The 12547-nt window shown below is 47.2% G+C and overlaps 1 protein-coding gene across 3 annotated transcripts in view; it reads right to left on the bottom strand.

Annotated features, from left to right (window-relative positions):
* KIAA0319L (KIAA0319 like) overlaps positions 1–12547 on the bottom strand; it is a 95395-nt gene that overhangs the window by 3011 nt on the left and 79837 nt on the right. For all 3 annotated transcript variants that reach the window (XM_047869062.1, XM_047869061.1, XM_047869063.1), the window contains exons 16-20: positions 11301–11460; positions 6973–7115; positions 6011–6133; positions 5366–5456; positions 3375–3466 (exon numbers count right to left, since the gene is read on the bottom strand). In XM_047869062.1, the coding sequence (XP_047725018.1) occupies positions 3375–3466; positions 5366–5456; positions 6011–6133; positions 6973–7115; positions 11301–11460 (609 nt within the window). The remainder of the gene's footprint in view (positions 1–3374; positions 3467–5365; positions 5457–6010; positions 6134–6972; positions 7116–11300; positions 11461–12547) is intronic.

Here is a 12547-nt window from a genome sequence, read left to right as displayed (position 1 = left end):
CGCTTCCACGTGCATTACCTTTCTTCGCAAGGAGACTGTTAAATCCACGCTTCAACCTATCAGCTTCCGTGCCTTATGTTGACAGGCTTGAATCCCCTTCTCCCCCACCTGCTAGTGGCTCTGCTCTGCGGTGCACCCACTAATCTGCTGAGTCCACAACTGATCTGCTGGCCAGAGCCAGAAGACCAAGCGCAAGGGGGCTCTCACCTGTCCCTCAGCTACACACTGCCCACAGAGAAGGGCCTCCTGACTCTCCTCTTTCTCCTCCTGGTGACCCAGATGCAACTGGGCTCTCCCTTGCTGCCCCCCCTTCACTGGATGTCTGCCTCCTGCCCATTTTGCCTCTTCAACGCAGCACTTCCTGGTGCTATCACCCAGCCCTGTGTCCCCCACCCTCTCCTTTCTTGAGCCCCATTCCCTCTCTCCTCAGGAGCCTTACCTCTGTCTTCTGCCTCACCCTGCTTCACTTCTAAAGGACTTTTTTTCAATATTTAGGGCTTCCATTTCCTCACTGCATACTTACTGCTGGAACAACCTACATTTTCACTTCTGCTACCATTCACCATTCTACTCTAGCTCTTCAGGTGACCAGAAACTTCCCCAGTGTCATCTTCATGGACAATTCTTATCCCTGTCTGCAACAGCTAATACTGCTGACCGCTCCCTAACGGTGCACCTCTTCCCTCACTGACGGCCCTTCATGGGCTCCTCAGCTCTGGACTCTTTGGTCCCTCAACATTTTCCCCAGAAGGGATGTGACCCACTTTTGTTTTGACCCTCACCAGCATCTAGAAGATTCTTACACTGACACTTGTAGTCCAACTGTTCTACTGGGTTCAACTGAATTCATCTTTTCTTACCCCAGCCGGCACTGCACTGATGTCTTAATTGTGTCTACAGAATCATTCTCTGTCCCTCAGGTCAGAAGTCAGCCCTGACCTTTCCCGTCCTCCATCCTGTTGACCCCATGTTGGTTGAGTCATCGTCACCTCCCTCTTGGACCACTGCAAAAGTCTCCTTGCTGGCCTCCACATGGGATATCTCCCCTTCAGTCAATTACAGGTGTCATTAGAGACTAATTTTCCTAAGCCAGCACTTTCAAGATGACACTTCCTGTCACCATCAGAATTAATGCTTAACTCTGGCTGATGTTCAAAACCTTCCGCACTTTTGTCCTCACCAATCTTCCAGCGTCATTTCCTCAACACCATTCGCAAGCGTCCTGAAGCAAACACTTCTCTTCTCCGGCATTTCCTCTCCAGTACCACCCAACCCACACCTGCTCAGAGCAGAAGCTCCAGGACCAGCTTGCACGTCTCCTTTTCTCCCACACCCCTCGGCTAACATGCCACAAACTGCATCAAGTCTTCCCTGCAAAGGTACCTGGAATCTACGTGCCTCTCCCTATCTTACTATCTCTCCACCATTAGGACATTCCACCGAATCCTCTTTTACCTGCTCTTGCCCCTCTGATTCCTACACAGCAGCCAGGGTTGTCTCTTTTTAAAATGTAAACCAAATCAGACCATTGACCTCCTTAAAAAGCTGCCTGTGGCTGCCCGCTACTTTCAGAAGGAGCCCACAGCTAGGTCCCTGCTCACCTGTGCAGCCTCGTGCCACTGGCCCCGTGCTCACCATGTCCAGTATGTCACCTTCCTCTATTTCCTCAAATGCCCTCTGCTGCTTCCAGCAGCTGGCCCTTTACCGACTTTGCTCCTTTGCCTGGAATGCGTTTTCACAGAGTCCTTATGTGGCTAACTCCTACTCGTCCCTTGGGTCTCAGTTCAAGTGTTCTTCTTTACAAAGACCTTTCATTATCACATGCTGTGTATCTGGGAGTTTGCATATTTCATGTCTGTCTCATAGAACCTCCAGAGCAGCAGAGTCTGTCTGGCTCACCGTATGTAACTGGTATCTGGCAGAGGGCCTGGCAAACAGTGGTCTCAATCCATATGCACAGAGGAATAAGACACAATCTCTGCCCTCACCAATGTCACTGACTGGTAAGGGGACAGATACAGAACTAATATAGGGACAGAAATTCCAAAACAGTCATGTGACAGATGAGCATGACATTTACAGGTTAAGGGAGGGATGACAAAGATGACAAAGAGCTTTCTGGACAGAAATATGAACCAAGTCAACAAGGCGATAGATCTCAGAGAAGCCAACAGATGAGAGCTCACCCAAGGCCACGTTAGCCAGACCCAAAGTCAGTCACCAAAGGATTTCGAGGGGTGGGAAAACTTTCAGAGTAACATGAAAACAACCTTGGCCACCAGCTGGGGGGTGGACTGTGCACGTTTTTACCTCCAGGCTCCATTTCAGTGTTTCTACTTCTCTGGTTTTACAAGCCCCACCACCTCCAGGTACCACCCCAAGATGTTCTCTGACCAAGGTGCATGGGTGCAGAGCCCAGGCCGCCTGAGAGCATCTTTTTTTTTTTTTTTTTTTTTGCCTCTAATGTGTCTGTGCTCCCTCAGTAGACTGAAATTCTGAGGGCAGAGCCAGGGTGTCAGAACTCTCTGTTTTCCCCTCTAGCCTCTCCTAATACAAAGCTTTAAGTATGAACATGTTTGATAAATGCTTTGTATAAAAACAGTTTTGTTGGCAGAGTGTTTAGGAATAGCCCCACCTAGAGTCCCATAAACAGGCGATGCAGGTCCTGTGGCCTCATGATGAATGGAAACCTCACCCATGACGACACCCAGCCAAGGAAGGGAGCCCCTGCGCACCCTGACCTCCAGACCCATCACCCAAGCCATCTCAGTCCTTGTGCAGTTGATGATTCCTTGGTGGGAGGCACCTGAAAGACGAGTCCTGTGCACTGGGACCAGCAGGGAAGCTGCCCTCCTGCCTGTTCTAAGCCACCAGCGGAGCCCATGGATCTATCGGCCAAATACAGGGTAGAGGAAGATGGAAGAGGAAGGCCAGCTGAGGAAGAGGCCAGCTGGAGACACTGATTTCAATCCCACTGCTGCCACACCTTGTTGTCTGCCCAGAAAGGACAGACTTGTCAGGCCTAAGAGACCAAGGTCCCTGAGCATGACTAACAGGGGGCAGCATGAACAGCTGAAAGCCAGGAGGAATCCCTGAGGGGAATGAGCATGCCAAGGAAAGCAAGAGGCTTAGTCCTTCTGCAAAGAGAAGCAATACTGAGAAGTGAGCCCCAGATCAGAGCTCACCCAGCAGGCAGCTTCTGCCAGTGCAGGGCAAGGTCAGCCCTCAGCGTTTAACAAGCAAGAGTCAAAATGCTTTTCTAGAACAAACAGCTGTTAGCAACACATTTAGGAGGGGACTATAGTGACAGTAGCTCTTCACAGGGAGAGTGCACAAATCTAGAGGCCTCCGTCCCCAACCCCCAGGGCCACTACCTGCTCGGGAGGTTGGCTTCAGTTCCAGGCTCTCCTGATCCGTGGCATCTAGGATCTTATACTTGCTTTTCCTCTTGGGTTTTCCTTTCTGCCTGAAAAACAAAATCCCCACAGCTGCTCAAGAAGGGGGTTCTGCGTGAGATTAGGGAGCTCACCACAGGGTGACAGCCAGACTACATAGAGGGGAGGGCCCCGTCCTGGTGAGAGCTGCTTAATGGGAGGACTGTTTTCCCTTGCTTTCGCAGCTGCAGGAAGGTGGCGACTGTGATTTGTTCTTCAAGTAATGCCTCACTGATTCTGGGAAAGGAAGGGAACTCTGACTATCTTACCATGGAGCCACTGATCCACAGCAGCAAGGAAGGAGAGACTGGTTAACAACACAAACGTAATGGGGTACAAGCTTGTCCTGCTCGCCACACACAGGCCAGTAAGTCAAGGGGAAAGATGAATGCGGTGAGAAAAACAACTTCACTCAAAAATCAGCAAACCGAGGAGATGGCGGACTCCTGTCCCAAAGAACCATCTCCCCCAGCATGATATTTGAGCTTTTCTGTTAGGGTGGAGGAAGTGGGAGGAGGCTGGAGTCGAAAGGTGACTGATGTCTGCAGACATCCAAGGAAGGCTGTGTAACTTCTCTGTCCTAGGTTGGTTGATATCTGTAGGAATCTGATCATGTTTCTGTGAATCTCAAACATAGCACAGGCATATCTGAAGGTACTTGCTTATCTCCTTGAGTGAGGTAGGTCTCAGGTTAAAACAACAGTTTTTTGTTCATCTCAGCTATAAGCAAAATTCCTTCGATGATTAACATGCCTACGTACAGGGCCCAGCAGAAGTTTCTAAGCTGTAGGTCACAGCAGCAAGGGAAAGAGGCAACGTGGAGTCAGGCACAGTTTCTCCCTATTACATTAAGAGAACAAAAACCCTGTGCCTGAGGGGTGGGAGTGAAAGAAAGCATCTACTAATGGTGGTTGTCTCAGGCTGGTGGAAATTATCAAAAATTATTTTCACTTTCTAGGTTTCATGTGAAACCTAGGCTCAATATTGCAGGCTCTATCTCAGCTCTGTCACGTATTAACTGTGTGTCCGTGGACAGGTGGGGTTGTTTTCCTGGGCCTCCATTTCCTTAGCTGTAAGATGAGCAAAGGTTCTCATACACATTAAAAAAAAGGTATTACAGGGGCGCCTGGGTGGCTCAGTTGGTTGAGCGTCTGACTTCAGCTCAGGTCATGATCTCACAGCTCGTGAGTTCGAGCCCTGCGTCAGGCTCTGTGCTGACAGCTCGGAGCCTAAATCCTGCTTCATATTCTGTGCCTCCCTCTCTCTGCCCCAACCCACTCACATTCTGTCTCTGTCTCTCTCAAAAATAAACAAACATTTAAAAAAAAAACTATAATTTAAAAAGTATTACCTACAAAATGTTATCATGGTGCCTGGCACACAGCAGTGTAGAAATCATACTTATTATTAATAATGAAAAGCATACAATAAATATTCCCATTAAATATCATTTGAGAGGAAGACTCAAACAAAAAAACCTAGAACACTTAATCATGACTAATCTAAGTCTACAGTTACGTGAAAGTACATAGACACGTGAATCCCAACTAGAAAGGAAGGCATAAAAATTGAGAACTCATGTGTCAAGTGGTGAGACAGGTGGAGTGGAGTAATACAGAACACATATCCTAGACAGATGTGACTCAGGTCCACATTCCAGGCCCATCATGGCTATGGCCACACTTCCCAGGTTGTGCATCAGTGTAGTGACAGCCACTTGGCTGAGGGGTGTGTTCCTGCCCTCAGGAGTGGCAGAGGGTAAGGAAAGCCTTTCTGTGTATGCCTTGGGTGGGCCAAACGACTTTAACAGTGACAGGAAGGTTGGGACCCCCCAAGACTTAGCACCTTCCACGTGAAAATGCCAGATACTCCCTAATGAATGAAGACACAACTAGAAGCTCTAATGAATTTTCAAGGAGAATCCATCTTACCTCTTACAACAACAGATCACAGTCCAGGACAGGATTCCCAGGGCGACAACGATGACAAAGGAAGCAATGATAACATACAACACGCTCCACTCTGCCAAGAGAAACAAAATGGTGAGGGCTGTGAAGAGAGAGGGGCCAGCAGGACAGTCTGGGCTGCCTCGGCCTCGGGCAGGTGGCTTCGCTCTGCAGACAGGAAGGCTGCTCAGGGAAGGTGAGACCTTGCAGTTGTAGGCAGCTGAAGCTTTCACCTTTCTAAACCATCCCTGCTGAGACCCTGAGGCAGTGTAGCAGGTTGTAAAGAGCTTTCCCAGAAGGAAAGGGGGAACAGACACTTGCAGACTTCCACTAGGCTATGGCACAGAGACACCCCGCAAAAGACAGGAGGCCTTGCAGCCAGTCTGATCTAGGCTGCAATTTGCAGTTGGTCTGATTTAAGCTTGGTTCTTTGTACAACACTGCTTCAGAGCTCTGCTCTAACCCTGAGCAGCGTGGAGGAAGGAAGTAAAAGTCCTCTGCAAACAGAAAATACACAGAGTTCTTCTCCTCGCTTGCTCATCTGCCTCGGAAACACCAACACCCACCTGCTCAACTCAGAACTACAGTCAGTGCCAAACCGGCTGGCACAGCGCCAGGCAGAAAACTCACCACAGTTGCTGTCTCCATCCCTCAACTGCACCTTGATGAAATTCTCCATCCAAAAAGGGTCACAAATACAGCGTTTGGTGAATGAATCACAGTGGCCATGGTCAGAACAGTTCAACTGGCATGCTGAAAGTAGTAGGAAAGGGAAAAGGTCAACAGGAGTCAGAGCCAGACTGGCAGCTGCCAGCGCCCCTGCTGTGGCCCGTGGGGACACCCACCCCGAGGGCTTTTACAGCTCGGGCATATTGCCTGTGATAATCGCCACGGTCAGATGAAACTGGAGCAGTCAGGCCACTGAAGACAGTTCCGGCTGCTTTTACTTATTGTTACTCTCTGCCAGCAGTACGTCATCTTTCATGGCCCACAGACCCCCCCCTTCTTTGCATCGTTTAATTGCCAAAATAAAATACATGGTATTACAAAGGAAAGCAATTATATTGCACATGTTTTTTAAATACTGAAGAATATAAAATTCTAAGCTAATTATACATATACATGTGTCTTTATGAAAACATCAAGTAACAAGATTTAGAAGCGAGTCTAACAACTGTCATGATTTTGAAGTAGTGATGAGTAGTAATGATACTTCATCACGTAGTGTGCTATGACGTTATTTGTGATTCCTATTGCCTTAAAGTCACAGGTTCTGTTAATATTACTGGAGTTCGTCGCCCACCTTCACAACAGAGGGAAATAATGAACTTCAGTTAAAGGTGAGTGAAAATAAAGATGTCATTTTCTTCCCATTCAAACTCCTTGCCCCTCTGAACACTAGCTCATGGACCCATGGACCCCAGGTTAAAACCTCTGCAACAAGTCAGGACTCTTCCATGTCCCTGGCAGTGGAGCTAAGTGATTATATCCATGTTCCTCAAGAACAGGTGATGAAGCATGAGGACAGCAGGACTGTGGTGAACTGTGGGCACTGGGCAGGCTTGTATTCCCAGCTTCCCAGAATTACTCACTGACAGTATTGATTTCCAGGGCTCTGAATATCAGAAAGTCTGCTTTTTGCTTCCGCAGCTCATTCTTGAGCATCGCTGCCACCTCATGGCCTTTGAAGATCTGGTGGGGAGGCTCGTTTTGAACAAAAAATACCATCTTGGTGCTGCAGAGACATGCAACAGTATGAATGAGCTGAAGCCGTCAGCAATAATAGCAGTAGCTGCCATTTGCTAAGCACTTTATGCCAGACACTGTGCGAAGCATTAGACACATTCTCTCACAGCAAGCCAGTGAGAAAGGTGTTATCAGCGTCCTCTCCATTTTACAGAGGACAACACTAGGGCTCAGAGGGGTTAAGTAACTTGCCCAAGGTCACACAGTTAATTATGGCAGAGCCAAATTCCAACCCTGGTATGTCTGACTGCAACACCTATGCTTTTAGAAATGCCCTAAGCTGTCCTAGCTAACAAGACGACCCATTCCAAACAAGTAACTGGAGGTCAGGAAAATGGAGATTTGGTTACAACTACATCTCTGCTGTCAGCCTTTTAACAGCTAAGACTGTGGTGTGGTGCTGTTGGGTCTGTGCCTAGGTTACCTATAGGACAAACCATAATGCTCTGAAAAATGTATGTTGTTGGACAGCATCAAAGCATTATCCATGGGTCAAAACAGCCAAATGATCATTACTGTGATGGCAACAAGAAAGACCCCACACAGTGGTGTGGCTGGTGCAAGATTATACTACCCCATGTCCAGAATCTGTTTGCTTTCTGTCAACTTCTGTCCAGGGCAGGCCATGTTTGATCTCACCTCTATATGGGCACAAAGTCTGCTGTCTATGCCTTGGCCTTAAGAGGCCTTTTGGAGAGCCCCCTTGACTCCATGTTAGTCTCACAAATGAACCTTCTCAATCAGTGGGTCACGCTGGGTTGTAGGTGTGCCCAAGATATTGATCCCCTCAGCACACAGAGTGGCTGGCTGGGACCTGGAGGCCCCAGACCAGTTGCTTCCAGTATAACCACCCTTGTCTATTTATCCCAAAGTGCCATACACATAGCATCACTGCCTATGTGTATCATGACATAAAAAGTTTGGGAAGCACTGTCATAAAAGACTTCATAAAGTCCTCTGCACAGTGAGACTAAGGGTGGGGTATTATAAATTTCAGAATCAAGACACAGACCTTTGTCATAAAAATGTGTGGTCCATTTCTCATTATTTTCTCCCAGTTACCTAATCCATGTGAACAGTTTCAATTTCTCTATATATACCAATAACCCTCAAATATTTATTTCCTCTCCCCTAGTCTTTCCAGAATGACCACATCTACATCTGCAGAAGCTTGCTGGGACATCCACCCCATCCGTATCTCTCATAGGTACCTCTAACCCAACAGGTCTCAAAATAAACTTACAATAACCAGCAACCGAGCACTCTCTGTGTGGTAGGGATACGAACATTCTCTTATTTAACTCTCAGTAACAATCCTACAAAAGTGTACAAGTGGCAGGCTAGGCTTGGAGAGGGGCAGTACCTTGCCCATCATCCCAGAGCAGACACTAATGGAGCAGGGCTCAAAAGCCAGGTCTGTCTGGTGTCTGCCCCATGCTCTTTCCTGCTATCATAGACTCCCTGCCTGCAAGCCTATCCTCTTGAATTCCTCAACTTGGCCAATCAGTCCAAGTCAGAAACCCAGAGCCACCATGCTGCTTCTCTTCCTCATGCATCATCTTCCAGATGCAGGGAGAGCAAGTGTGCTGGCAAACCCTTCCGTGACACGTCCAGCAGCACTCTTGCTAATGTCTTAGCACTACTTCTGCCCAGCCAATCCCCACCAGCTTGGGTCAATCCAGGCAGCCACTTGCCCTGTTCCTATTCACAGGCTGCCAGCAGACATTACAAAGAAAATCCCTGGGGTGCCCGGGTGACCTGGTGGGTGAAGCATCCGACTTCAGCTCAGGTCATGATCTCATGGTTCATGAATTCGAGCCCCATGTCTGGCTCTGTGCTGACAGCTCAGAGCTTGGAGCCTGCTTTGGATTCTGTGTCTCCCACTGTCTCTTTTGCCCCTCCCCTGCTAGCACTCTGTCTCTCTCCCTCTCTCAAAAATAAATAAAACCACCCCCCCCCAAAAAAAAAAAAAAAAAGGTCTTATTATCTTGCTCTGACCCGGTGAAACTTCAGTGTTAGATTCACCTGGAGAGCATGGAAATTTCAGGCGCCCAGACCTCACTCCAGACCAACTGAATCATAATCCCTGGGGGTGAGGCTCAGGTAATGGCACCTTCATAAAAGCTCCAGGTGGTGCTATCAAGTAGCTAGAATTGGGAGCCACCACTCTAACCTCGTGTCTCTAACCTTGGATGAGATCTCAATGCTGCTCAAAGCCAGCATCCTTTTGCTGGAACTGCTGTACCTAACCTTTACCATTTTCTTCATGCTGCCCACCTCCTTCCCACCTTCTCAAAGCAGATGGCCTGGCCTCCACTTTCAGAGACAAAACCCAGAACGCTAGTATCAATGCTCTCGAATGCCATCCTGTCTCTAAAATCCATCCTTAACAGCACATTTTCCTGCCCTTCCTCCCATCTCCAGAGAAAGTGGCACACCTGCTCTGCCCACAGCCAGTCCCCGAGACCTGCCTCTATTTGGAACCCACCTCCCCAGTCTCCACCTTCTACTTTTCCTCTGCACCTTCCCTGAGTCTATAAATGTGCTCAGGTATTTCCTGTCTTTAAAAGGTGTTCTTTTGATCTACCTCCCATCTTGTTTTCAGCACCAACCTCTTCAAAGAGTGTTTTATTTACCATCTCTGTATCCTCCAACCATGACAGAATTTGCCCTCTGTCCCCAACATCTAAGTAAAATGCTCTCACTGTAGTCCTGACGATCTAATCATAAAGCCAAAACCTGTGTCCTCACCATACTCTTCCTCTGTGGCATCTGAATCCCCTGGCAGCCCCTAGCTGCCAGCCGCCTCTTAACTTCCAGCAGACCACTCCCACCTGCTTTTTCACTCACTTCTCTACTATTGCTTCCTAGTTTCCTTTGCTGGCTCTTTTCTCCTTGCCTCATCCTTAAATACTGGGGTTCTCCAGAGTGCTGGACATTACCCCCAGTGGGACTCATCTGTCCTTCCAGCTTTGATTCCTGCCTGTATGCAGTGATTCCCTATCTTCAGCTTTTCCTTCTGCCCCAAGTTCCAGCCCGTATTTGCCACTGTCTGATGAAATCTCTCTCCATGTAACCCACGAGACACCCTAAATTCAACAGTCAAAACTGTTATCTTTTCTTTGAAACTGGTTCCTTCTGTATCCGTAATCTCAGTTAATGGCATTCACCATCTATCCAGGCATCAAAACCTAAAGCCTCATGTTTGATGCCTCATTCCCCTTCATTCCAAAGAATTACTAAGTCCTGCTGATCTGCCTCTATTTTCTTTTCATTTCTCTCTTCTGTCATTCCATTGCCACTACCTTAACTTAGGTTTATCACTTTTTTACTAAGACTAGTTCAAAAGCTTCCTGGTTGGTTCCCCAGCCTTTAGTGTCTGTCTCTCTCTCTCTGCATCTCTCTATTTTGGTCTAGCCTCCACACTAGGGGGTCTTCCTTAAAAAAAAAAACAACAACAACAAACAAAAACAATTTCTAATTTCCTTGCTCCAAAAACAAAACAAACAAAAACTTCACACACATAAAGGAATCTAACTTGAATCCCCCCCTTCCCAAACTATTAAAACTAAACTCCCTGACTTGCTTATGACTATTCTCCATCTACACAGCCAGTCTTATCTTCCACCATGTCCTGGGCCTGGTAAGTGCTCTGAACCATATGACTTCCTCCAGAGAGAACTCTGTACTTTCATACCACAGGATCATGGCTCATACTTTTCAGCTATTATGAATTTCCTCCTAGTCCTTCTATGCTTGCTCAATGTAAGTTTTACTTCTTCTGGAAGATCTTTGGATCACACCCTGCCCCAACTCCTCTGGAAGAATTCATTGGCCTTGCCTCTGTGTGTCTCCATGACACCCACACATTCTGTCAAATTCACCCTGTACTGATGTTACATACTCATCTTGATTATTTTCCCTATGAGACTATGGCCTTCAAGATAACGGACCTCTTCTGACCTTGTACCCTGGTACCCTGCTGCAGTATCTAGTACAGACTATGTGACCTGTACTAGAAGAGAAAATTTCATTAAAGAAATAGACACCATGAGTGGTTCTTGGTCAGAGAGCCCACCCTTCTCTATCTACCCACACTATTTCTTAGCTCAATCAACAAGCCCAGGGGGCCCCTGGTCTTTCCTTTTCTCCCCCCCATTCATTGCCCAGCTACCTCTGCTCCGTGTACGGCTGAATCTTTTGCACAATGATGTCGGAATCCAGCACCCCCAGGAGGACCCCAATCTGGCGGATGAACATCCCCTTCAGCCTCTCAGTTAGCTGACTGACGTTGACATCCAAGATGATCTCCACCAGGTTGTTTTTCCTGGGATCTGGAAAGCATGTGGATCAGTCATGGCTTTGGAAGTAGGAGAGTTAACACAGACCTGCCATTGTGTGTCTGTTCTGGCACAGGAGAAAAAGTAGTGAGAGCATTCAGGAATGCAACTGACCTCCTGCAAATGGAAAGGGACCATACTGAATTGCTACTAATGCGGTCTGGGGCTGGTGTGGAGAGCTCTATACCAACCTGACAATTACCACACGTGTGCTGGGGATCAGGCCATAACAGGGAGGCTAGGGGTTTGGTGAAGGGAGTGGGAAAGAAGAACACTTCGAGGTCTGTTCTCAAAGCTTCTGCCCAGCTGGCTTTGCTGAGCTCTCCAGGCCAAGTGGGGGATATGTACAATCTCTCCTGATCTGTGTCTGACTTTCAGTGCCTTGCTGTGCTCTGTCTACAACAATGGGAGGGAAAATGTCCATCTCAACAATCTTATTGATCCTGGAAATGCATCAGCCCTACAGGTTTGAAAACAGTAAACAAAAAATTTCCAGGCAGCCAAGAAACAAGGACTTCGCCTTAGAGAAGTATCACAGCTGCACAATATTTTTACGGCTCTAGAACTGTGAGACCACTGTCCTTCACTTCTGTGTCCTAGAGGCTGTGCTACACTTGGAAGTTAAGTGATTAATCACAATACCTTATTCCCATAATTGGATGCACCATTTGCCTGTTCTGATGTATCATTTACATAATTAGTAGACTATCTGTGATCTGATTTTAAACACAGAAGAGACTTTACAGTGTCTTGGCTGTTGTCCTTCATAGAGGTAGGACAAGGATGGAAGACCTGTCAAGATCCTTTCCCATCTAAGATACCTGTACATGAGCTTGGCCTATATAAACAACAGTAGATTTAAAGTTAATACCTTCGTATCAGATGCTCAGGAATTTATAAAGCTCTACCCCACCCCACACTCATTTCCTCCCTAATACTAATCTAGCCTCAAAGCAAAATAAAAATATAGTTCTATGGAAGAAAGAAATTTTCTCTCTATAAATCTGAAAAATGTAAAGGACATCAGTTACTTTACCTTCCTTGGATTGTCAGATAAAGCCTGAGGCTCAACTTATAAAAA

The sequence above is a fragment of the Prionailurus viverrinus genome, chromosome C1, assembly GCF_022837055.1.
Source record: "Prionailurus viverrinus isolate Anna chromosome C1, UM_Priviv_1.0, whole genome shotgun sequence".
NCBI classification, from domain to species: Eukaryota; Metazoa; Chordata; class Mammalia; order Carnivora; family Felidae; genus Prionailurus; species Prionailurus viverrinus.
The sequence above is the reverse complement of the archived record's forward strand: the minus strand, read 5'-3'. Positions and strand labels throughout refer to the sequence as shown.